The sequence below is a fragment of the Crocodylus porosus genome, unplaced genomic scaffold, assembly GCF_001723895.1.
Source record: "Crocodylus porosus isolate Cpor-Errol unplaced genomic scaffold, CroPor_comp1, whole genome shotgun sequence".
NCBI lineage: Eukaryota > Metazoa > Chordata > Crocodylia > Crocodylidae > Crocodylus > Crocodylus porosus.
This window is the reverse complement of record NW_017728910.1, coordinates 12,162,241-12,185,967: the sequence shown is the minus strand read 5'-3', so window position 1 is coordinate 12,185,967 and position 23,727 is coordinate 12,162,241. Positions and strand designations below refer to the sequence as shown.

General features: G+C 41.7%; 1 protein-coding gene across 1 annotated transcript in view; it reads left to right on the top strand.

Annotated features, from left to right (window-relative positions):
* Nucleotides 1–6,898: 6,898 nt before the first annotated feature.
* Nucleotides 6,899–23,727, top strand: part of WDR49 (WD repeat domain 49) — a 70,194-nt gene continuing 53,365 nt past the window's right edge. Inside the window, exons 1-3 of the mRNA XM_019532686.1 lie at nucleotides 6,899–7,037; nucleotides 7,340–7,542; nucleotides 23,039–23,482. Of these exons, the coding sequence (XP_019388231.1) occupies nucleotides 7,402–7,542; nucleotides 23,039–23,482 (585 nt within the window). The 5' untranslated portion in view covers nucleotides 6,899–7,037; nucleotides 7,340–7,401. The remainder of the gene's footprint in view (nucleotides 7,038–7,339; nucleotides 7,543–23,038; nucleotides 23,483–23,727) is intronic.

Here is a 23,727-nt window from a genome sequence, read left to right as displayed (position 1 = left end):
TATTGTAGATTGTCTATTTGTATGCGAGTCAGCGTGTGGAAACTTGTTTTGCCTAGAATTAAAGAATATAAACTAGATGGAAGAAGTAAAGAAAATTTATTCAAGTGCTTCAAATCAGCAGCAGATTTTTAATCGCACTGTGAAAAGGTAATATTCCACTCTTAAGTGTGTAAGAGCAAACTTTTTTTTTCTAAATTTAAAGACTAAGCAAGTTGCTAGACTTCAGCCAAAATACTGAAACAGAATAATAAAGGTCCCAACATTTGTTTTTAATAAAAAGCTCAAGGCAAGATACTGCTGTGGGGAGATCCCTTTGGTTGATGCCATACTAATGAATTCAAACTAGGCCTTAAATAAAACTATGTAGTGCCATTTTGATTACCATGTCTGTATATCTCAAGTATGAATTCCTAGCATCTTGAAGTTCTTGGTAACCAGAAATAAGTGCATAGCTATATTGGAGAGGGAAGTAAGCACAAAACCAGTCGTCTTTACTTTTAGAGCATTTGAAAGGTCACATCCAAATCAGTCTCATGGGACCTCTGTTTAGGCTTCAGAATGCCACAGCAATAGGTGCATTGTCCCACAAGGCTGATTTGAACAGATAAGGTTAGGTGCCTAGTATTCCTATAAAGTCAAAGGGAACAGTCCCAAAGAGAGATCAAGGGCACTCCATGTTGGCTGTCAGGAAGGTAGAAAAGCTGCTCTTGGGATTGATTGTTTGGGTTCTGGCAGATGTAACAGGGATGTGAATATCCTAGGAGGTGTCCAAATGTTAAGTTGTTCTCAGTTAAGGTAGTCTCCTGATTGACTTGGAAGTTGACAGAAAGTCAAGGAATGTGGAAAGTGGATTGAAATGGTGATACACTGATGTGGAAGAAAAAGGAATACTTTCTACCTATGTGCCTCTGGACGGTTCAAAGAAAAATGTATGTATAAAGATGCATGTTTTCAGGTGAGCTTTGGATTTGTGTGCCCTGGCACTTATCTCCTCTGTCAGCTGGACTGACCAGCCAACTGACAATGAATAAAGACAGCTTGGCTTCTATTTGGTTTTTCACACATTGGTGAAACAGCAGCACTGGGGCTGGAAAATTGTTCCTGGAAGTTAGAACGCCTAAGTGCTGAGCATGAAGACTTTTAGAGGGAATAAATCAATGAGAAACAGTTGGCAGAGGGATATATCTGAATTACTGCCTCCATTTCGAGTTCAGATACCCAACTCAAGGGATTAGAGCTTTGCTGCACCTTGCCATGCACTGTGGTAGCTGCTCGCATTGTACACTTTTATCCCAGAGTAAATGAAAGCTAATCTGTGGAAGTTTAGAACTCAGTAGAAGAGGGTTACTTGATTTTGGCTTTCAATTCCTGACAGGGAAAGAGGATGAACATAGCGCAGAGCTGTTGACATGGTAAAGTTGAACTTTCTTATCTTTTGGTAAGTGGGTTACATAGCCATCGTCAGCTATGAGAATTATCTTATGCTTTTTTGTGATGTGGAGGGCCAAGGGAGATTACGATCTTAGCACGTTATTGAAGGCAGCCAAATTTTTTGGTAAATCATTGCAACTGGTGAACGGTCAGTTTTCCTTGCAATTTGCAAGAGTCCTATACTTCGTGCTATACTATTAGACTCAGTTGAAGTATTCATCAGTCTCAAATTTCCTGCATCTGCTTTAGTAAGAATTTAATCAATCAAATATTGTTTGTTGAAAAACTTCAAACTCAGAGTTGTCCCAGATTTTTCCCTGCACTAACTAGCTTTTATTTATTTATTTTAAATACAATCCATACAGTTCTCGCCCTTAGGTGGTGTAGTTGGCCTTTGGAGGATCATTTTTAGGGTGGGTAGATTCTCTGGTTACAGAGAAACAGGAACGATTCCAGGCCTGTCATGCATTTTGGTGCTGGTGAAGAAAACAATAATTTATTTGCACACTGAGATCCTTAGTTGCAGGATCACTTATTTTGAGGCAAGTTGCTTACTTTTAAAGTAACCTCAAGGCTGCTCTAACTCAGTTTGGAGGACTCTATTACCATGTACAGCCAATCTAGACTTACAAAATTTAAACATGGTTTTCAGGTACTTTTTCAAGCATCGCCATAGAGTATGCTCTACCAGTTCAGTAGAATGTCTGAACCTGTCTATTTGAATTGGAAACCGAGATTATACTTCCATATTTGATAAAACTTCCTTGCTGGATGTGCTGGCAAAAAGAATGAAACAGCATTGAGGAAAGTAAAGAGGAGGTTAAATTAAATTCCTCATGAATGTACCGAGTCATTTACCAACAGCTACTGCACAGTGGTAACTGAAACCTATCCTGGCTTGCTGTCTATATGGAAGTTACCTGGGTAACTTGCAAAGATTTGCTTTCTAAGTGCTAATACAGCAGGTAAAGGTGTTTTCTGTTGGGTTTTTTTAGATCAGTCTGCCTTGAATATATTTTTTGGACTAATTTTAAGTCATAGCATGCAATAGAACAGCCAATAAATAATAACATTACAGGTTTCCCTCGCTTTGTGCTGTACATATGTTCCTGGAAAATGGCTCAAAAAAGGGAACCTGCTTTACAATATAACAAATAGGGATACATTCCAAGACCTCAATTACACTGACACCCCCCCACCCCCGACCAATTTCTACCACTTACAAGACAATTTTCGTACTTACCAACAGCAGATCGGCGGCTGCCGCTGTGATTTGCACCCAACTATGGCTGTCCCAGGAGCAGTGCCCCGGGGCTGCGCCGCACCCCCTGCCGGCCCGGTGGCAGGACGCACATGGTGTTGCACTGTTCCTGGGGCAGCTGCAGGAGCACAGGCACCAGCTGCTCTGAGAAATGAGTTTCCAGCACACTCGCATAAGACTGAAATTACCTCTCATAAAACAAATTTTTGGTATAAAAAGGGTCATGGCATAAGAGCAATGGGAACCTGTAATTAGAAAAATCTGGGTTTTACTGAAGCAAAAGAACTATTATCCTTTTTAAAGCATTTTTACAGAAAGGCTTTATATAAATTGTTTGTAGCATAGTATAAAAACATAGGAAGTCTTAAAGTCCACTGTTGTTTAGCAGTCTCATGTAGGTTAGGAAATCAAAGTATAAACAAGTACCTTCTACAAGAGGGTAACTGAAAGCTTCACAATGTAAAGTATTACCTTCCTGCTGAGATAATAGAGCAGCAGGCATAATCTCTGAAAAACCTGTTGGGGCTACATGCTTAAGAATAACTTCATGATTTATCAAAACAATGGAAGATGGGCACCTTCACGTTGACTATACGAGCAGTTTTATGGCTCTAAAAACCTGTTTCATACATCAGCTTGTTTATTCTCATTATCATGACTAGCTTTACAAGTGTAACTTGCGTTCCAGTGTTCTTGCTTGCAGACCTTTTCCCTATATATGTCAGGGAAAGAAATTCATTTTCATTCAACTTGTCTTCATAAATTGTCCAATAATCATTGTATATACCACTCAGCAGCAAGCTCGCTATAAGGCTTTGATTTATGAGATCATTCCTTTCCATTTTAGCTTCATCAACCATAAAATTTTCAAAGTTTTTTTTTTTTTTTATTAACTAGACAGAAATTGATCACAAACATAGGACCCAGAAGAAGGGATGCAAAATGATTGCATCTTAAAGGGAATCATCAAGATAAGAAAATTGGAAATGGCTTAGCTTAATTCCTGAGGGTGCAAATTGAGGGTGTATTGCTGCAAGTCCCCGTCCTCTACTACCCTATTTTGGGGGTGCTTGTTGTGATAAACTGAGATCTTTCTTTGAGGTATGAGGAGAGCTAGTTTGATGGTAGCCTGCTGTGGCTTTGCTGGGGGAGAACAGATTCACTTCATGTCTATAGGAGCTGACTTGCCCAGGCTGCCCAAGCTTATTACGTTGATGAATCTCTCTAAGTTCCTTTGAATCCGTTTGCTGGGTCTGACTGCCCAACAGAGAGGATTTGCTTTCTTTGCCATCTTAATTACTCTTTGCTTCTGTCTGCGGCAGTTGGAGTGTTCGAGGCATCCTTGTTGCGCGTCTGTATCTAGTGTTGCCAAGCTTTTATTTGTGTATCTGGTTTTCTCTCTCATTTCTCTTTTTGCAGGGTGGAAAGTTGCTTCAAAATAGTCCATCAGAAGAAGCAGACTGCCTTTCCAAGGCTAATCATCACATAAGAGCACAGAACTGAAAGGGACCTCCTGAGACATCAGGTCCAGTTGCTTCTCTGGCAGAAAGCCATGTCGTGTCGTAGCTCATTTGTTACATTTTCAAGCTCCATCTCAAAACTAGTGATGTTTGCCCCTACTGTTCCTATTGGAAGGCTATTCAAGAACTTCATTCTTCAAGGGGCTAGACACCTAATTTTTAGCCTATATTTTTATGGCCATTTCTTATTCAATATTGTCCTTTCATTGTTGGTGGCAGTCCCTGAATCTGAGGATGAGTTTTCCAATAAATACAAAAGTAACTGATAAGTCCATAAATGACTGAGGAGGCCGATCCAAGACATGCATGTTTGATTGCAGACAAGGCAAATAGTTTTAAAAGGCAGAAGTAGATCCTGGTGATGTCAGGTCACAGCTCTTTCCCTTTTTCTTCCATCTATCCACCTCCATAGGAAGGTGTTTGCTCAAAATGACTGATGCTTTGCTGTACATCATTGTGTGCTTGGGGCCAGTTCAGTGCTTGAATCTCCCGAGTATTGATATTACTATCTCAGATTCTTAAATTTGGCCTTCTGAGTGTCCTTGAATCCCTTCTTTTTGCCCACACCTAGAATGGTAACTGTTGATTTGTGAGTGTGAGACCTATTCTGGGAGCTAGTTGGTGGGCATCCTTATGACACATCCGGTTCAATGGAACTTATGCCATATAAATGTGACTTTGGTTGTGGTGTTTGCTTGAGCCAGGACACTGGTGTTCATTCTTTTTCTTTCTGGCTGATTATGGAGAATTTTCCAAAGACATCGCTGATTGTAACTTTCCATGGGGTTAGGGATAACAACAGCCTGGTAGATGAGGATTTTGGGTTTGGTCCTGATGTCTTGACTATCAAAGACATGGTTTCAGACATGTTCAAAGGCAGCCCTAACTGATTTTATCCAGTGCTGAATATTGTTGTCTGCATTTACTTGTTTGGGAGAGGTGGCTACCCAGGTAGGGGAAATGCTTAATGTTCTCCAAGGATTGCCCTCTACTGTCATATGTGGAGGAGCACCTCATTGGTTTGTGGTGGATTGGTAAAGTACCTTGTTTTTCATGAAGTTGACAGTGATTCCAAGCATTATTTAACAACCCTCTTGAAAGATGGCTCCAGCATCAATGCATGGTGGAAGGAGCACTTTCAACAGCTCCTGAACTGAGCTTCTCATGTCAAAGACAATGTGATCAAAGTCATTCCATAACATCCCTTTAAGGTCTACCTTGCAAATCTACCAGTTTACTGAGGGCTTGAAACCCATTAAGCAGATGAAGAACAACAAAGCATATGGTCTTGATAAAATAAATACCAGCTGAAATGTATGAATAAAGTAGAAAAAAGCCCTGTCACCAACCACACGTTGTTATGAAAATTTGGAAAAATGACTCGGAGATGTACAGCATAAGCTTTCATAGGTATATGGCTTGCTTTAAAACCTGCTTTCTGCAGTCCCTTCACAGCACCTGATAAAGTAGAAAGCAGTGATTAGAATACAAAGGGTAGGGAAGGGCAGGGGGAGGAAAAAGGTGGCACCTACCCACCTTGCCTCTCTCAGAAGTGGATTAAACACATCTGCATTCACCACACTAGGGACTTGCAGAATTCTTTATGCCTGAGATGTAAACCAAAATCAGTTAATACAGTATGTCAGTAGTCTGAGTGTCTGCAGGAAAGAAAGAGGGTCACTGGAGAATTTAAACCAATCATTTTGCATTAAATTTGACTCTGGACTTCAGTTAAATAAGTGTAATTGGCTGCAATGTCTAAAATCAACAGTAACAGTTTTGTGGTTTGGTTTAATTCCATATCCAAAGGGTCTGAACTAGATTAAATTTTCATCTGGCATAAAGTAACATAGCCGAATCAGTCCAGGTTGAGGAATGCACAAAATAGAGTACCAAGAACACAAAATAAAGGAGTTCCTTCCATTTCTTTCAATTTTGTGTATGGGTACAGTGTGTGACCTAGAAAAGCATTTTTAAATGAAGCATACCACTGCTGTTTCAAAGGAATACTGTTTCCATTCTTCTATCCACTGTATCTTTGCTTTTCTCCACACTATCACCTGTACACAGGAACACCACCCTGAATCCATCAGTGAGGCAACTACCATTTTCATCTTCTCTACCACTAATCCTGAAAAACTTAAGCATGCAAATAATGTTCATTACCATTTAATGAGATTAAAGCCCTATTAGAGAAAAAAGAGTTGTTTGTATTTGTTTGACATGTAGCATACTGGGGTTCAGTCTGGATAAGGATCTGTGTACATTCATAAACACTATACTAATCTGAACCCAAGCAGAGGAGAAGAAGCCTAATCCCTCTCTCACCTTTTTGCTACTTGGTTAAATCACATTGAAATTAGTAGGACTTTACCAGGCAGCAGGTGCTGAAAAGATCAGGCACCAGATTTGAAGTGTATCTTATATAAAATGGCTCATTTAAAATAAGTTTTGTTTTGTAAAAATAATCTTCAAAGTAAAAGGCCATGCTGTACACCTGGTTATAGAATCATCTCTTCCTAGCTGTATTCCTTGCCTTGGTTTTAATGATCACTTGTGCAAAGATCTCTTGTGCAAACGCTTCCATTTTGACCAATAATGGGAGGAGGGAGGGCAGGAGGCTGATCTAGGTTTGTATGGGTTACCAGGAAACGTTTGTAAGCACCAAGAAAAAGGAAACAAAGGACTTCACTGTTCCTGTAAATATGGCCTTAAGTTTAAACTCTCTTTCCTCTAGAGGAAAAGTGTTACAATTTAGCAAACGTGTGTGGGAAAGATAATGGAGTTCTAATCACTACATTAAATAGCACGTTATTAGTGAGAAGGTAAGCAAAATGTATTTTCAATAACTGACTTTCTAATGCATATTCAGATGCCAACTATTAATGTAAATTTACTTTCTGTATTAGTTACTTACAATCAGAGGAGTTATTGTACCTTATGGTGTCTGGGAGTAGTTTTCTAACACTGCTATTTACTGGAAAAAAAAAAGGTCAATATTTTAAAGCATTTTCACTGGCTTATTTAAGCAGATATTTTGTTTTCAATTTTTTTAACTACTTGGTTGCATAGCTGAGGCTGCCAGACTTCTACACAATAAACCTTTTTTTGTTTTTTCTTCTTCAAGGACAGGTGTTGAGTAGAGTATAAACTTAAGTGCCTGAAGATGGTAACCGAAGTGAATCAAGCATGAGCTGTAATCATCTTTCATTTAAAGATTCCCAGTCCTGTGCTGGCTGCCGGACTTCAGGGAAAACTATAATGAAAACTGAGCAACTTGAAAACAGACTAAGTATTCATGATTTTATGAAAATACAGGACACTTTTATGGTAAGCATCTCTTCTAATTAAAATGTTAATTGAAAGGGTTTTGCATTTTTTATAAAAGAAGCACGGAGGTATTTTCACTGATGCTTGCATCACTGCATGGTACTAACAAAAGTGTGTGCGCATTTCTGTGTCCGGAGAAGAAACGGGCAGATTTCTCTTAGCTGATTTGGATCAGAGGTTAGAAATTTCAGGCAGGTGAAAAAGTAATATGGAATAATATATTGCTATCTGGGAAGGAGAAGAAAGAAGTACCTAATAATCTCAACGCCTAAAATAAGGCAACCAAGAAAGGTTTATCAGACCTTGCCAGGGGTATCTTTAAATAACATTCCCATACATATTCAACATGACAACCCCTGCTCTAGGCAAACAATGGGCCATTAAGCTAGCATTAGTATTCAAGAGACCGTGGTGCTTATCAGTGTAGCCACAAACTCAGACAACTGCTGATCACAATTAGAGATGGGCTAGAACTGGGAACACAAGCCACCTTGAATCACTGGCAATTTCAAGCAGATTCTGTGTCTTAGATCTACACTGATATACATAAACCGGCTGTCTTGGTTCTGCGCATGTTGATATGCAGGTGCCAGCACATGGATGCTTATTGTTTGATTCTGAATTGATTCATGACTTTTCTTGGGTCAGATACCCATCAAAGTTACATAGTAAAATGGAGATCATGCCTTTTGACTACAATAAACTATTTTCATAGTTCTTCTGGATTTATGTCATGTAAATGAAATCAGAATTTAACTTGCTTATTTTACAGTTCCTTTGGAATCCTAAGGTCTGATGTTGGAGTGCATTGGGGGAACAGTTCCACTAAAAAGAGTGCCATTTTGGTGTAACTCAGCTGTCTTGAAACTGTGCTGTGTACTGGTGTACAAGGTGCTTGTCCAGGTCGTATGGGCAGGTTCTTCTCCCCAGCTAATAGAGGAATTATGATTTTTTTAAAAATCTTAATGTCTTGCACTGCCTGGTGTCATATAGAGCTGCAAGCGAGAGCGCTCACTTGCAATAAAATATAGAAAAATAGTTGGTCATCCCTGGTATGGCATTTTTGCCATGTTGCCAAGAGGCCCATGGCAACAACAAAGGAAGAGTGATACTGAGACTGGGCTGCAAAACCCAAAGAGTCCCTTCCATGCAGAGCTTCCAGGTTAATTCCTACATTGAGGGGAAAGCAATGACACAATAGAAAGAAATGTCCATGTGACTTCTGCTGTTTGGAGATTAAATCCTTGTAATTCAGAGCTTGTTAAAACCTGACTCTGAATTCAGCACAGTGAATTGGCCAGATTATCGTATTTATTCTGGGAGAATTTACTGAGAGCTGCCAGGAGTGTTGTGGAATTGTGTATTTCTTGTCCTCGGCCCCAGTGCCTCATCTTGGTGCCATTAGTGCCCTACGGAAGAGGAAATTCAACAACAACGAGAAAATATCAATTCTCATTGTAATGCTGTGTGGGTCTTTTCTCACTTACAGTGTTGTTAACCTGAAAAACTGGTCAAAGATAGAGACACACCTATGCGAAAGTGGCTTAAGAGAGTGAAGCATCTCTATAAGAGATGCCAGACAACTTAAGCCTGTTTGAATCGAGGGCCGGCTAAAACACAAATTCCATTCCGCAAAATACTTTGTGGTTTCAGAATCTGTTTCCTTGTTGAGGTGCAACAAAACTGAACTCTTTCATGATGAGATGGGGCGGGGAAACTAATTACACCAGAATCATAAATAGCTTAGTAGTAAGGTTATTTACCTGGGAAATGGCAGATCTAAATTTTAAGTTCCTGCTCTGATCCACTGGTATAGCTGCTGCTCATCAAAAATACCAGCCTGCGCTTGGAAATCCCTCCTGAGGACAGATTAACTGAAAGGGATACATTTCCCCCACAGCTCTGGTGTTGGTGAATCAGTCTTCTCAGCTAAAAAAAAAATCTCTTTTCTTGAAAAATTCCTGAGCTGCATTACTTGCAAAAGAAACCTCTCTGGCTGTATCTGTACAGGAAACTTACCATTCCCAGCCACGGTGCCCGTGGGCATGCTACACTGCACTGGGGCTGCTGCCTCCTAAGCCAGGCGGGCTCTGTGAAGTACTTAGCAGTCCTAATTATCCCACCTAAATGACAGCTGCTTACTCCGTCCATGCTGATACAATCACATTGCTTCTGGCTTAGAAAGCAGCCTCCTTAGGCAGTGCAGTTGCTTGAGGGTCCTGCCACGACAAGCAATACGTTGACTGTGTAGATACAGTTTATGGAAATGAAAAGGTGAAGGGAGAAAGAAAAATCTGCGATGATCCTTACTTCCATTTTATATACTGCTGTGAATAATGAAGGTTTTCAAGCAAGTAATTCCAGCACCACTGGAGTTTACTTTTGGGAGAGCATTTGACTAAGAACTCCACAGGTGATCCAAACTGGCTTTTTTGGAAGACAAATACATTTTGTCCATTGTATTAGATTGTAGGGACAAGATTCCACTTTTTGCACAATGGAAGAGCTTTGTCTTATGAATGACGAGCAATAAAATCAGCTGAAGATAAAGTGAAGATCAACTTGTTGACTTGTCTTTGTCTGCAGGTAGTTCTCACGAACACACCAAGTCACGATAAGCGCTATTTGGAATGGGCTTGCCCTCGCAGGGGGTGGCACCCAGGAAAAGTTCAGTTGAAGCAACTATTGTAAACACATCCTTTGTTAGACCTGAATTAAACCACAAGCCTGACATGCTGGAAAAGAATCAAAGATCCAAGGCATCATTTTGGCCAGCTCTTCTTTATTGAGGGGTCAAGTATGATGTTTGACCTGACAGCTGTGCTTTACCTGCAAAAACCCTGAGCTCAGCCAGACATGCTTGTACCCTTTCAGTGCTTGCCTAATTGTCTAGTGTCTTCATTTACTCAGTTATTGATACACATGCAAAAAGAGACCAATTTAAATATATGGTATCCATCCATCATTTTCTCTGATATAGAATATAGATTACACATACATAGCAAGGCAGAGACAGACAAGAATCTGGCAGTAATATATTAACTGTCTGGAGAGCATTTACTTAGTGCTTGCAACACAAAATGGTCATTTTAACTCCACAGGCTATAAAGTGGTCTATGAGTGCAGCTCTTGCTTTTACAGCAAACAGCACCTGGGGCCTTTGGGTCTATGCTCAGAGCAGATGGACAGGACCACATTTGGAAACCCTTTTTGATTGCTGCCATGCTGTGCGAGGCAATAGCCTTAGCCCAGGGGCATAATTTTTATTGCCGGCTTCATATTTGTTTCCACATTGTTCTGGTCCTGTGGCCATTGAGGCTGTTTGAAATGGATGGACTTCGTTTTATGCAAGGTACACCTGCAAACTACGATTTATTTTCATAGCAGCAGTCGTTGGACTTTCTTTTGTGTGTGTTCAGCCTATGAGCTTCAATATCTAGTCCTCTCCAGGCTATCAGTCACTGTCCTTTGAGCCTATACTTAGGAACAAGTGAAATAGTGCCTCACTTAAAATGCTTAAAGCGCACAGACTTTACTATGGCTATGGTCTGTTGGCCACCTACTGGCATTTCTGTTCATCATATCTGTCAATCTGGATCAGTTTTCTGGAATTCAGTTTTTAAAGGATCTCAGTTTTGTGTTTTGACTTTTAAAATCTAATGTTGTAATTTCAGGATATTTTACAAAGATGTTTTGGAATTTTCTGGGATTCATTTTGTGAAACATAGAAGCAAATTTCAGTCCAACTACAATTTGTGCTTTTATAGATTATGCTTACAAATGAATTAACTCAAATATTATTATATCTAGCTGTACTTATATCCACCAAAGTCCATCAGGAGAAAAGGACAAAAAAGAATACTAAGACTAAGTTTTAGATTTGTTTTTTTCATTTGGGTCGTCCAAAATAAGAGACTATCCACAACTTTGTTTTATCGCATGTTTCCAATTTTACATAGTTCAGTATTGCATATTAATTAGCTGACATACAAGCAAGTTTCTACAAAAGAAAATGGGAATTTTGACCTCTCCCTGAGTGGAAACAGCGTCAGACCCTAGGTTTCTGATTCATATGTGCATGCACTGGCATGGAGATAGTAGGCGAGGATTCCCAGAACTTTCCATTACAGGACTTTGTTTTTAGTTGCTTTTAATTAGTCAGACATTGCCAAACTGTGCAGAATGAAATGTGCCAAGCTAGCTTATTTGAAAAGCTTGGACAAAAACAACAGTGCAGTCATTCCTAAGAATGGGATTAAGAAAAAATGCACTGTTTTCCCATGCCATAAAAATTCTCTCTCAGAAAAACCCTCAGGCTTTGAAGAAAGCAAGGGGTTATTACTATTTGTCCAAACATATCACTTGGACAAACAGAACGTGATAGTGTTATTATCATAATATATATGCACATAGGGGACAATTAAGTTTGCACAGGTTACCTTAACGCCAGCATTTCTTAGCTTTTGAATGCTTGACTTGGTAAACTTAACAGTATCTTTTCAGTGCCTTTTTGGGTGTAATATAAATCTGAATCAGTAAACAGTGGACTCTAATGATACCTATTTCTCATTTGGCCTGCAAGGAATGTGGTTGGGAAATTGATTAAACTTCTAATTGCTAAATGCCCTTTTGATTGCCTTTGGTATGCCCTAGCATTACAGTGTAATGCAGTTGGAACTTAAATTATTTTTATATTGATTGTACAATATTGTTGCTTCGCTGAAATGACCTTTTTGCCACACAGCAATGGGCTATCCAAGTCCCCTAATATTTCAGTCAGGGAAAACAGATATCTTTTGTTGAATTAGATAACAAAAGACACAGAAGAGGAGGACTTTGATTTTACATGTATTTTATCTTCAAGCTATTAAATTGGACTTCAGAAATCCTGTGCATAATTTATTCCTAAATGATTTGCCTTTTAATGCCTCTATTTGATCAGGGCTGCCATTTTAATGATGACCCAACAAAGATGTCCCATTTGACTATGCAACATAGGTCAAAAGAATCAGCTTTACCATTAGCAGCCCTGGAAATGAGAAAATTGCAATGTTGTTTGAAATCCCATAAATAACGAAAAATAGATTTTAAAGTTACCTTGTAAGAAAGTGTGAACATTTCTGAGTCAGTGCTCTCTTTTTCTCAGTAAAAACCCGAGGAGTCTGATTGCCCAGGTCAACGTTAGAGTCCTGGTTTCCAGAGTCAGAGTCCCATACTTAATCCAGGCCTATAGACATGGCTAGAGACAGACAATCAAAAAGCCAGAGCCTGAATTGATTCAATCTTTGCAGGTTAGTCTGACCTGTGTAGATTGAACCAATTTGCAAGTGAACAGACATTCACTTTTGACTCAGGAAATGGAGGCACATGCCTGCAATAGCTCAGGCCAGAAGGCGGGGGTGCTAGAGTGCACCCTCAGCTACAGGGAAGCTATTCTGGGGGGTGGGGGAGAGTGCATGGTCAGCCTCAGCGGTAGCCTCAAGTGAACTGGCCAGGGAGATGGTTTAATTCCCCCTTCCCTGTCCCACCAGCATGGACCTGAGTCAGGGTCTGCCTGGCACTCCCCGCTCACTGCTGTAGGGGTGGGGGCATGGTGGGGGCATGGCCTCCTGAGGCAAAAGGAGCAGGGTGGGGGTCTGCTATCCCTAAATGCCACCTCCACTGAATGATCCCCGTGTGGGGCAAGCAGTAAAATCAGACCCCTCCCTACCCCTTTGCTAGATGCTGGAGGGAGGGGGAAATAAACACCCACTCTGCTACCCTTGCCTAAGTGGGCCATTCTGGCTGGCCTCTGGCCACACTCCCACTCCTGCTGCTGGAGTGGTGAGGAGGGAGGGACCCTGATGCTGTAATGGCGTCCCTGGGAGTGCAAACCTTTTCCCAGAAGGTAGGCTGCACTGCAGGCAGAAGCAGGACAGGCAGAGCTGCTGCAGATTGCTCAGGGCAAGCAGCGGCACCAGGACTCAGAGGGGTGGCCATAGCCCTCCAAGACTCCCCAGCATGCCACCACTGCTCGCCCTGCACAGAGTACAGCAGCTGTCCCTGCCATGTTCCCATCCACAGTGCAGGCCCCACCGCCAGGAAATGTCTTGTGCTCCTGGGGCACCACCATGGGGGCTGCTGCCTCATCAGGGTCCTTCCCCCTGGCTGCTTCAGTGGCAGGGATAGGGGTGTGGCAGAGGCCAGCCAGCATGGGCCCCTTAGGTGAAAGGGTCAGGGAGGGGGTTTATTGTCCCCCTCCTTCTGGCATCTGGTGAAGGGGGCAGAGAAAGGGCTAATTTCACCACTCGCCACACACAGGGAGTGATCAGTAGTGGTCAGGGCTAGCAGCCCCTGACTGCACTCCCTGGTGGCAGAGGGAAGAGTAAACCCCTTCCCTGCACCCTTTGTTTCAGGGGGCCATCCCAGCTGGTGTCTGGTCACACCCACACCCCTGCCACTGCAGCAGCAAGGGGGAGTGCCAGGAAGACCCCAGCCCAGGTTTGTACCAGTGGGACAAGGAGGAGGGAATTAAACCCCCTCCCTGACCAGTTTACTTGAGGCAACTGCCAGGCTGGCCATCCCGGTTTGAGGTAAACCTGGTTGAACGTAGTATCAGACTTAACTGATTGAGGTCAAACCAGTTGATGGAACTTCTGCCCCAGACCCCTTCCTGGTTTAATTGCCTGGCCGGGCAGACCCCAGCTGGAGTCCACCCCTGATTCCCCAGGGGTGCTGGATAACAAAGCTTTTGCTGTACATCCCCAGGATCCCCAGTGGACACACTCAGCCTCTGCTGAATTTTGTACCTTCAGTGCATAACTGCATCACTTTTGTTATTACCTGTGCTGAGAGCATTGGTAAGGACCCTGTGGCATACCTACTCTAGTCGCTCCTTCCTTTGCTATGTAGATGCATACTGTTTGTGTCCCATCTGAATACTCTTACTCAACAAATAGAATGGAAAAAGAAAGAGCCAGTTCTTTTGGGAGTGGGGGGAGGGGAGATAAAAATTAGAGTTGTAGACATTTTGCAGAGTTTAGAGAAACTTCACTTTTCATTTTTCATAAATTATTTTCCATCCAGTTTTCTACAGAAAACTTGTTGGATATGGTTGTCTACACAGCTTTAGTAAATTTAATCTATCAGTAAACATGGCAGTAACAGTTTGGATAAAAAAAATGCGGCTGTGTTCTGAAAAAGTGAGGTTGTGAGGGTTTGGTTTTGTAAAATTTTTTTCTTTTCATAGGGGAAATGCCCATTTTCCAGTGAGAACGCTATTGGAAAAGCCCATTTTCAGATGAGAATCCCAACTAACTCCCCAGTTATTCAGCCTGACTCTGATCCTATTGAAGTCGATGAGAATACTGACTTATTATAAATCCCACCCTCTGTGCAAATATGCAATGTTCAGATGAAGACAAACATTATTGTTGCTTCTTTAAACAATATTAGAACCCAAACACTTTGATATAAAAATATTAAAATCACTGCTTATGATCACTTAATGCAAGTGGTTCACTTCCCTGTTCCCATTCCCTACTCCCTATTCTGTAAGCAACTTGGAAATCCATTCTTGACAGTGGCAGCAAATCAGTGTAGTACAACAGGATTTATTTCCTATTTTAAAATTGTCATGTGAAGTCAAATCAAATACCATCATGTGTGACACAATTGGAAATGACTCTTGTAGATTGCCAACTAGCATTTTTTTGACCTAGCAGGCTGTTAGAATTTATAACTGGTAGTAGCATTAAAATGTAATTGCTGGGACGGATAGGAAAACTGCAGTGCAGGACATACATATGCATTTAATACAGTTCTTTATGAACATGAGTTAGTTATATATTTTTGTATTAAATGCATATGTATGACCCGTCCTGCAGTTCTTGGCACCTGTGCTGTAAAATCTATGCTCATAGTCCTTCTCCATAGGACGAAAAAAAGACATCTCTACCAAAGAGTGAATCAGTCACCCTGTCTGGCAATTCCTTAGGAAATCGAGCATATTAGCCAGATTCCTAGCTGCTGGAAAGCCTGCAGAGAAGAAGAGTAATTTTGTGGTTAAGGTGCCAGCCTGGGGTGCACAAGATATGCAGATCTGTTCTCAGCTTGCTACAGAACACCTGTGTGACTTTGGACAGCGTGACTCAGTTCTCTGTTCTTGAAATGGATATTCCCTTCCTCTCACATCCCACCACTAATCAAACTGCTCACCAGATGCTTCTCAATGGAAAAAGCCTGAAAACCAAAACCAACCAAACAAAAAAACCCCCTCAGCCTGGAAAGGTAAACGTACCTTAAGGGCCTGGGTTTTATAAGCCCCTTCTTAACAACAGAGTTGAATGCTGGTATTTACACACTGAAGACAGGGAAAGCAACCAGACTTGACAACAGTGGTGATGTGTAGGGGGCGCACAGAGGTACATATGTACCCCCTGAGAGTGCCAGTGCACTTGCCGCTTAGGCAATGGGCAGAGGGGCAGGCAGGAGCGCTGGTGCCCCCCTCCGCAAACGCTGGCTGATCACTGCAGCTGCTTCCAGAAGTGGCCGCAGCCATTCCCAGAAGCAGCCACAGTGATCAGCTGTTGCGGGACTGGCCATCATAGGATCAGCTGCAGGGGTCTACCTGGGCAGTGAGATTGGCTGCAAGGGGACCCGCCCCCCCGGGCAGCGAAATCAGCCATTGGAGGACATCCTCCCCCAGTTGGCAGGACTGGTCACAGGGCGGGGCATGTGCTCCCCCTGACTAAGATGGCACCAGTCACCCATGCTGGACTTAGTGAACAAATCAAGCAATTTGGACCCCAGACTTGAGAATGGCTTCTCTGTCTATATAACTCATGCATAGCCAGTCAAAAAATTGCAAAGATATGATGACATGCTTAGGTAGTGGCACTGCTAAAGCCAGGGAAAGAGGTCTGAAGCTCTTTGGGTCAGATGGATATCTCTCTCCTATGCCACACATACAAATTGTATGACCAATGGATACTGAATCAGCTTGCCCCATATGTGGATAAACACCTGCTCCCCAAACAGGGTGGCTTTTGCCCTGGAAAATCAACAACGAGCCAGCTGCTCAATATAACTCAGCATATGGAAGAAGTTTTTAAAAGAGGTCAAATCACTGGATCTGTGTTTGTTAACTTAATAGCTGCCTACAATAGTTAACCACTGATGACTCCTTCACAAGTCCCTAGACATAACAAAAAATCTACAGCTTAGAGAGCTGTTATGAACCTTGTCTGAAAACAGATTTTTTTTGTCAAACTGGATGGGAAGCAAAGCAGATGGAGGCAACAGGTTAATGTCCTCCACCAAAGAGTATACTTGCGCTGCTGTTATATAACATTCATATGAATGAACAACCAGTTGATTTGGAAACAGAATGTTAGTCTCTGCAAATGACCTATGCATAACAGTCCAAAACACTAGTTTTGACCATGTTGAAAAAAATCCCTGTGGCACTAATTGGCTTAACCTCATACTGCATTGAAAACCAATTATGTCCCAACCCAGTAAAAACACAAGTATGTGCCTTCCATCTGAAAAACCGTGTGGCCTCTGCCATCTCAGCATTATATAGTCTGGGATCCCAATCTTCCACTGTCCAAACCCAGTTTACCTTGGAGTCACTCGTAATTGAACCCTCTCATACAAAGAACACATCATGAAGACAAAAGCAAAGGTGAGCACTTGTAACAACATTTTATATAAGCTCATCAACTTGAAATTGGGAGCTAGCCCTTCAACCATTTGAACCACTGCTCTGGCTCTCAGCTTCTCCTCTTCTGAATATGCGTGCCCTGTATGAGAGAGATCCATACATACTAAGTGCCTTGACCCCATCCTGAATGATAGTTGCCGATGTATCCCAGGATGTCTGAAGCCTGCCAACCCGATCAGCGTGTCTATGCTGGCTGGCATTGCTCTGCCTGACATCAAAAGAGCAGTGGCCAGCAAGATAGAATGATTGAAACAAACTGAAGATAAGACACCTGCTATATGACCATTGTGCAGCACACAAGTGTCTAAAGCCACACAGGAGCTTCCTTACCAGCACCCAACCTTTTGATGCCACACCCAAGGAAACATGACTACAAATGTGGAAAGAATGGCTGAATAAAATATCTGATAGCAAAAAATGGACATTATAGCAGCTGCCACCTTGCCACCAGGGGCATAGAGCCTTAGACTATGCAATAGCTGCTGCAATGTTTGCTGCTTGAAGGCTCATGCACAATGAAAGGTCTTGCAAAGTACAATAAATGAGCACAAGCAAGTGTAACAAAATGGTCAAATATGGTATAGAGACACAAGAAGAAGAAGACCTGATGGTTATGTCTCCCCATGATGGCAAAATGACGAGTCAAAATGCCAAGAAAATAAGCCCTGTCTACTTATTCCTGTGCCTAGGCCAGTCCCAGAAATGCAGTGAGGGATCTCTCCAGAAATGTCCCTGGGCTAGGGGACTTATGATAATGCTTTCAGTATGGTCAAGACTGGCAGGCTGGGGTCCCTTCAGGGTGTCCTCAACTCCTTATTTCCAGGGCTTGCACAGAAGAAGAGCAGGTGGTCTTTTTTCCTTGGAAATGTGATTTGTGTATTCTGCTGCTGTGTCCCTGGCAAACCATATATCTCTTTATACTGCGAGTTCTTAAGTGCAAAGAATTAAATGCATTTGAAAATTAGAAGTTACAATTAGAAAAAACCCAAGGCCAAATCTTTTAAGTAGAGTCAACATAGCCATATGGGCTAGGTTGTCAGAAGTTGTCAATGATACAAACAGAGAGGAGACAGGTCAAACCTACATGAAATGTACACATGAAGCATGGAAATCCTGTGGTGTTCCACTAAGAGCTCCAGCACAGAGCATGCAGCTCAGCATGAGGATACTAAGGGGACTTCAAACCACATTTGTTCAACCCTGAACCTGCTGTACTTGAGGGATAGGCTATAGGGCAACTGTCCCTAGGGGTCTGTCTAATCTATAGCAGCCTCCCCAAGCTGCCCTATGAGTAGAGACTTACTGAATTTACAGTGGAAGCAGAGTGAACGGTGGCTCCTTTAATCTTGCATGTTCCTCCGTGTGCACCTTGCCCCTTGTCCTCCTTCCCCCTCACTGCTGATTAGCGGAGGACCCCGCTGCTCCCTTCCGATCAACAGAGAAGCTAAAATTGTGTTTTAAACATGGCACCATTTTTTGCCTCCCCGCCAATCAGCAGCAAACAGGAGGGCCATCTGGGGCCCCTCAGCCAATCAATGGCAGGAGGCAAAAATGGTGCCATATTTAAAACCTCAGTTTTCAGCTCCCCAGTGTTCAAGAGCAAGCTGCAAGCAGAGCCCCTCCACCAATCAGTGTGGGGGGGGAGAAGGGAGGAGGGGGGAACCTACAAGATTAAAGGAGCTACAGCACATCTCACTTCCTCCACGAATTCAGTAGGTCCCTATTCAAGCTGTGTGAAATGTTGCCAGCTGTTTCATTTTGATGCTGTTTCAACTCATTTCGAGCTCAAAATAGTAAAATTGAAATGAAATAAAGGGCTTTGAAACAGCCTCAAAATGAAACGAGGGCAGTCAAAACACGTTTCGAATTTAAAACTGAACTGGGCTTCCCTGCAGGGAAACAGAAAGTAAGGAGAGGGAGGGGAAGAGGGAGGAAGGACTGCTCTCATACTGACTGTGTGGCTGGCCATTGACTGTGATCCTTCCCTGAGGTCCCTTCCAATCCCAGTGCTCTGGGGGAGGGATGGCAAACACACACTGTCACTTACGTCATGAGTTTTGCTTGTCAGCACCATGAGGTGCAGTTTCCCAGAAACCCCTGCACCTATCTCCTGGAAACCTGGCAGGATTCATGGCCTCAGCAGGGGCTACCATGCCTGCTGTTTTCACCCTGCTGTGCCTTAACACACACACATTCTCACACTGCAAGTTTTGCTCTGAAAAGTTTGAGGTGCAGTTTCCCAGAAACCCCTGCACCTATCTCCTTGAAACTTGGCAGGCTTCATGCCCCCAGAAGGGGCTACCATCCCTGCTATGTTCATCCAAATCTGCCAAACAATGACAAAGGTATAGGCAATTTCATGCTTCCCAATGATAACCTGTGGGAAAAACATTGAAACAGTGAAACAGACAAAACGAAACCGAACAGCAATTTTGAAACTAAACGAAACTCGAAACGAAATGCTGTCCCGTCGAAATGGAAGTCAAAATGAAACAGTGCTGTCTCACACAGCCCTAGTCCCTGTCTATGAGTCACAAAACTGTCGAAATATCTGCAGTTCTTCACCCCGCTCCTTTACTCTTGTTGTGTCCAAACTGCTGCCAGCCTTGCTTGAAGCCTCCCAGCTGTCTTCCACAGCGCCTGCTCCATGGGAATTCCCTTGCAGCTGGCACTGGGACCTTTTGGGTTTCTTTATAGTGCTTGAGGCTTTTTTGCACAATAAAGAAGCTAGAAGCATATCTGGGACCTTACCTGCACAAGATTGGTGTGCTTATAACAGCTACGAGGCTTGACTCCTGCTTCTGAGCTTCAGGTTCTTTTCACTAATAAAAGCCTCTTGACCAAAATGTTTTTCTCTGCAATTGAGTCTCATTTCTCTTTTTCTCTAGAAGTTCATTTTCTTCAAGAATATGATATGAGCTCTCACTATTTATGAAAAATAATGTATTTGTGGTCTCTGGGTCTCAACTGTTAATTGCAAAGTATATAGACACTTCCTACTCTTATTCATAGTATGGTAGCACCCCAAGGAGCTAATTGCAATTATAGCCCTCGTGTGGTAGTTCCTGTATAAATATATGTTGTCGAGACCTTACAATATAAATAACAAGACAGACAGAGGGCAAAAGGCAAAGTGGCTTGCCCAGAGTCATTGGCTAAGCCAGGTTCTTCAGTCCCCGTTCTATCCACTGGACTATGCTGTCTGTTAATAAACCAGCCTGCCTTCTAAGAAAAAGAAATCCACAGTTTGCCTCCAGTCACACTGGAAAGACTGCATTAGCTTGGAGCCTGACACAGAAAACTAACCCCAAATAATATATTTTTAAAACTTTAACGTGAAACAAACCACTGATGTGAAAAGGAGAGAAGGAAAAAAAAAACCCAAACCTTCCCTCAAGCTGCAGTCTAATCACACACTCTGCCTCTTCACAATCTCTTCTAGCATACCATGTTCACTGGGAAGTGAAGAGAGTGGGGGAGTAAGATAAACTGATGTGTCTGTGTTGGAACAACATATCTAATCTTCTGCTTGAGAGGCTGTTCACAGTAGCTGGCAGTGATTCTGCTGTACGTATTTATTAAAAAAATATTTTGTAGTAGACCTGAGTTAACTAGAGAAGCGCAGAATCAGAAGACAGGCAAAGGGAAGAAGGTAGCAGCAATAGAGGGAGTACAGGAGACTCACTTTAGCTGCAAACAACCTTTTCTAATTAAGGCCCCAAATTCTGTGACCATCTTGAGGGATGCCTAACTTTCCTCACACTACTACTCGTGTGCTCACAGTTAAACATGTCCCTCTGCTGCAGAACTAGGATCTAGGAGCCAGTCCATTTAAATGAACCACATTTGAAGTAAGACTCTTTTTCAAAATCAGTTTCTAATACTTCTTAAATAAATGATGCATGGGCCAAATATCTGTTAATAGTGTTTCTCTCTCAATTGAGCAATTAAATACTTAAGTCCTCTGTTTGTATGCAGGGGTGGCTATATTTGGAGTGTCCCAGGCTAAAAGAAGGGCAATGTTTTTCCTCCCATCCTGTTTTAACTTCGCAACGACTCGACACCAAATGGTTGAAATGCTAAACAGATCCCAGAAGATAACTGTCTCATTTACATAGCAATATTGATGCTAAAAACAGCCTGGTGGGAAAATGTTAAATTAGCTCTTGTATTAGTATTGCATTAGCATGTAAATGTATGATGCTGGAGATGTGATCGCTCCAGGGACTCAGAGTGAAATATGGAGTGTTTCACCTGAAAGCCTCTGAAATCCATTGTCCTCAAGCTCATAGTTTGCACTGTGCAGGTTGTTAGGTATCCCATTAAGATTCCCCAGAGCCCAGCTCTAGTGAGTGACTGTCTATCCCACAGACATCACTATCACTATCACTATCACTGTCTGTAGTCTGACGCTCTTCATAAGTCCAAGTTTTGGGTGAGAGTCACCCCAATTAGGGTTGAGCGAAATGTGTTTGATAATTATATTGTAAACTGAAAAATACAGTTTTTGGTCAAGTGAAACTTGGTGAACGTGTGCTGAATTTGGGAACTGTTTGGGGGCAAAAATGTGGGGGAAAAAATCTGAAAAATCCAAACACTTGATTCAACATATTTAAATGAAACCTTTCAACTCAGTATCAAAACAATGCTACATTGCTTCTAAACAATGTTACAAAACATTTAGAAAAGTAGCTTGAGCTCATTTTTAAAAAATGATTAAAAACTCAACAACAGAAAAGATATTTTGGGTAGAATGAAACATTTCATTGAAGGCAAATTGAAAGTTTCATTTTGTGCATGTCATTTCACTTCACTGAAAATTGGTGTAGAGTTAGCCATTGCCCCAAAATATCAATTATTCTCATACCTCTGCTCCTTTAGGCTTTACTCTGAATTGTGGGTTCTTCATTTCTTAAAAAATAAGGCCATAAAGGCACTTTAAAAACTGGAGACCCCTGTTTTCATAAAAAAAGAATGACATTATAGTTACAGTTCAAACACTACGAATTTGCATTTTAGAATATTGTTTCATTAATGTGGAGCATGGAATAATGAAAGAGATCAAATGAATTACTAATGGGAGGTAAATATGAAAATTAATTAAGCCTGATTTTGCCACAGAGTTATCATGGAACTACACTTTATTTTTTTCAGTCTTTCATCTCTTTATTTAATATAAAAACTAGAGTGTCAGCACTTGCTAGCTTTTTTTGGTAACTAATTTGCAACAGCAAATCTGCACTGAATTAATAGCTCCACTCTTTTTTATCATCTGAGCACACTTAATTTGTTAGTAAGAGAAAATTTAAGGAATCGGTAAAAATATGAAGATTGTGATGAACAACTCAGGAGATAAGTAATAAGACACAGAAGTTTCTAGCCAAAGTGAAACACATTAATTCTAGCCCAGCAACCAAAAATCAGCATTTGACAACTCTTTGATCGGCCGTCCAAACTGGGTTTATGATCTTGGGTGTCCACAGCTGCAAACACCTCACCTTTAAAACTGCTACTAATTATCACATTTTTTGGTCATCATATTCAGGTGACTGGGTCATGGAAAATGTACTGTCACCTCACTCCTCTACAACTTTATTCACACTCACTACTTTATTTTGTCCTCTGTTCATGAGGAGAGCGTGCAGTGGTCCTGAGAACCATGCGATTCATTATTACAGACTGAATGTACCGGTAGACGCTACCAGTGAGATTAGGTTTGCCCTTTAGGAAAACCATCTATTAGCAGGAGCTGCAAATGCAATATTGTTTTCTCACTATGTGTCCTTTTAGAAGTCTCCAGGATCGAACGGGACAGCGGTCATGACTAGAGAAATGTTCACAGAGCAAATGGCTGCAGCAGTCGGACACAGTACTAAGGAAGAATTTGGTGAGCTGTTTGATAAAGTAGATTTGGCTCAAAATGGTTTCATTGACTGGGACAAAATGGCCTCATTCATGCTGCTAAGCTTTTATGAGAAAGATGAGCGAATGAATTCAACAGTCATTCCACAGTGGAAGAACCTCCGACTTCTTTCACCTGTCCACAAAGATACTATACAAAACATTACTTATTTGAAAGGCTCCAGCTGTTACCTGACTGCGAGTAGGAATGGTTTGCTGGGAGTCTGGGGAGAGAACTTAAAGCTACAGAGAACTCTGCAGATTACTACAGAAGAAGTCAAGCTGAAAGACCTGTGGGTGACAACAGTGGTTTCACTGGCAAATGTAAGCAAGGTATAAAGCCTTCTCTTTTACTTCAATAACATGCTGAACTGAGACCACTGAATCTCTCTCATATATGTATAATCCTTCTGCCAAGTGATTAATTGAGCCTTTCGGTTTTATTATTTCAATTAGTTTTATTTTGATTCATGTTATTAACATATAAAATTATATGTTACATCTTCTAGTGTTTTGACATTATCAAAACAAAGTATTTCAGCATCAGAACAAAGCAATTCATCATCCGAAACAAATAC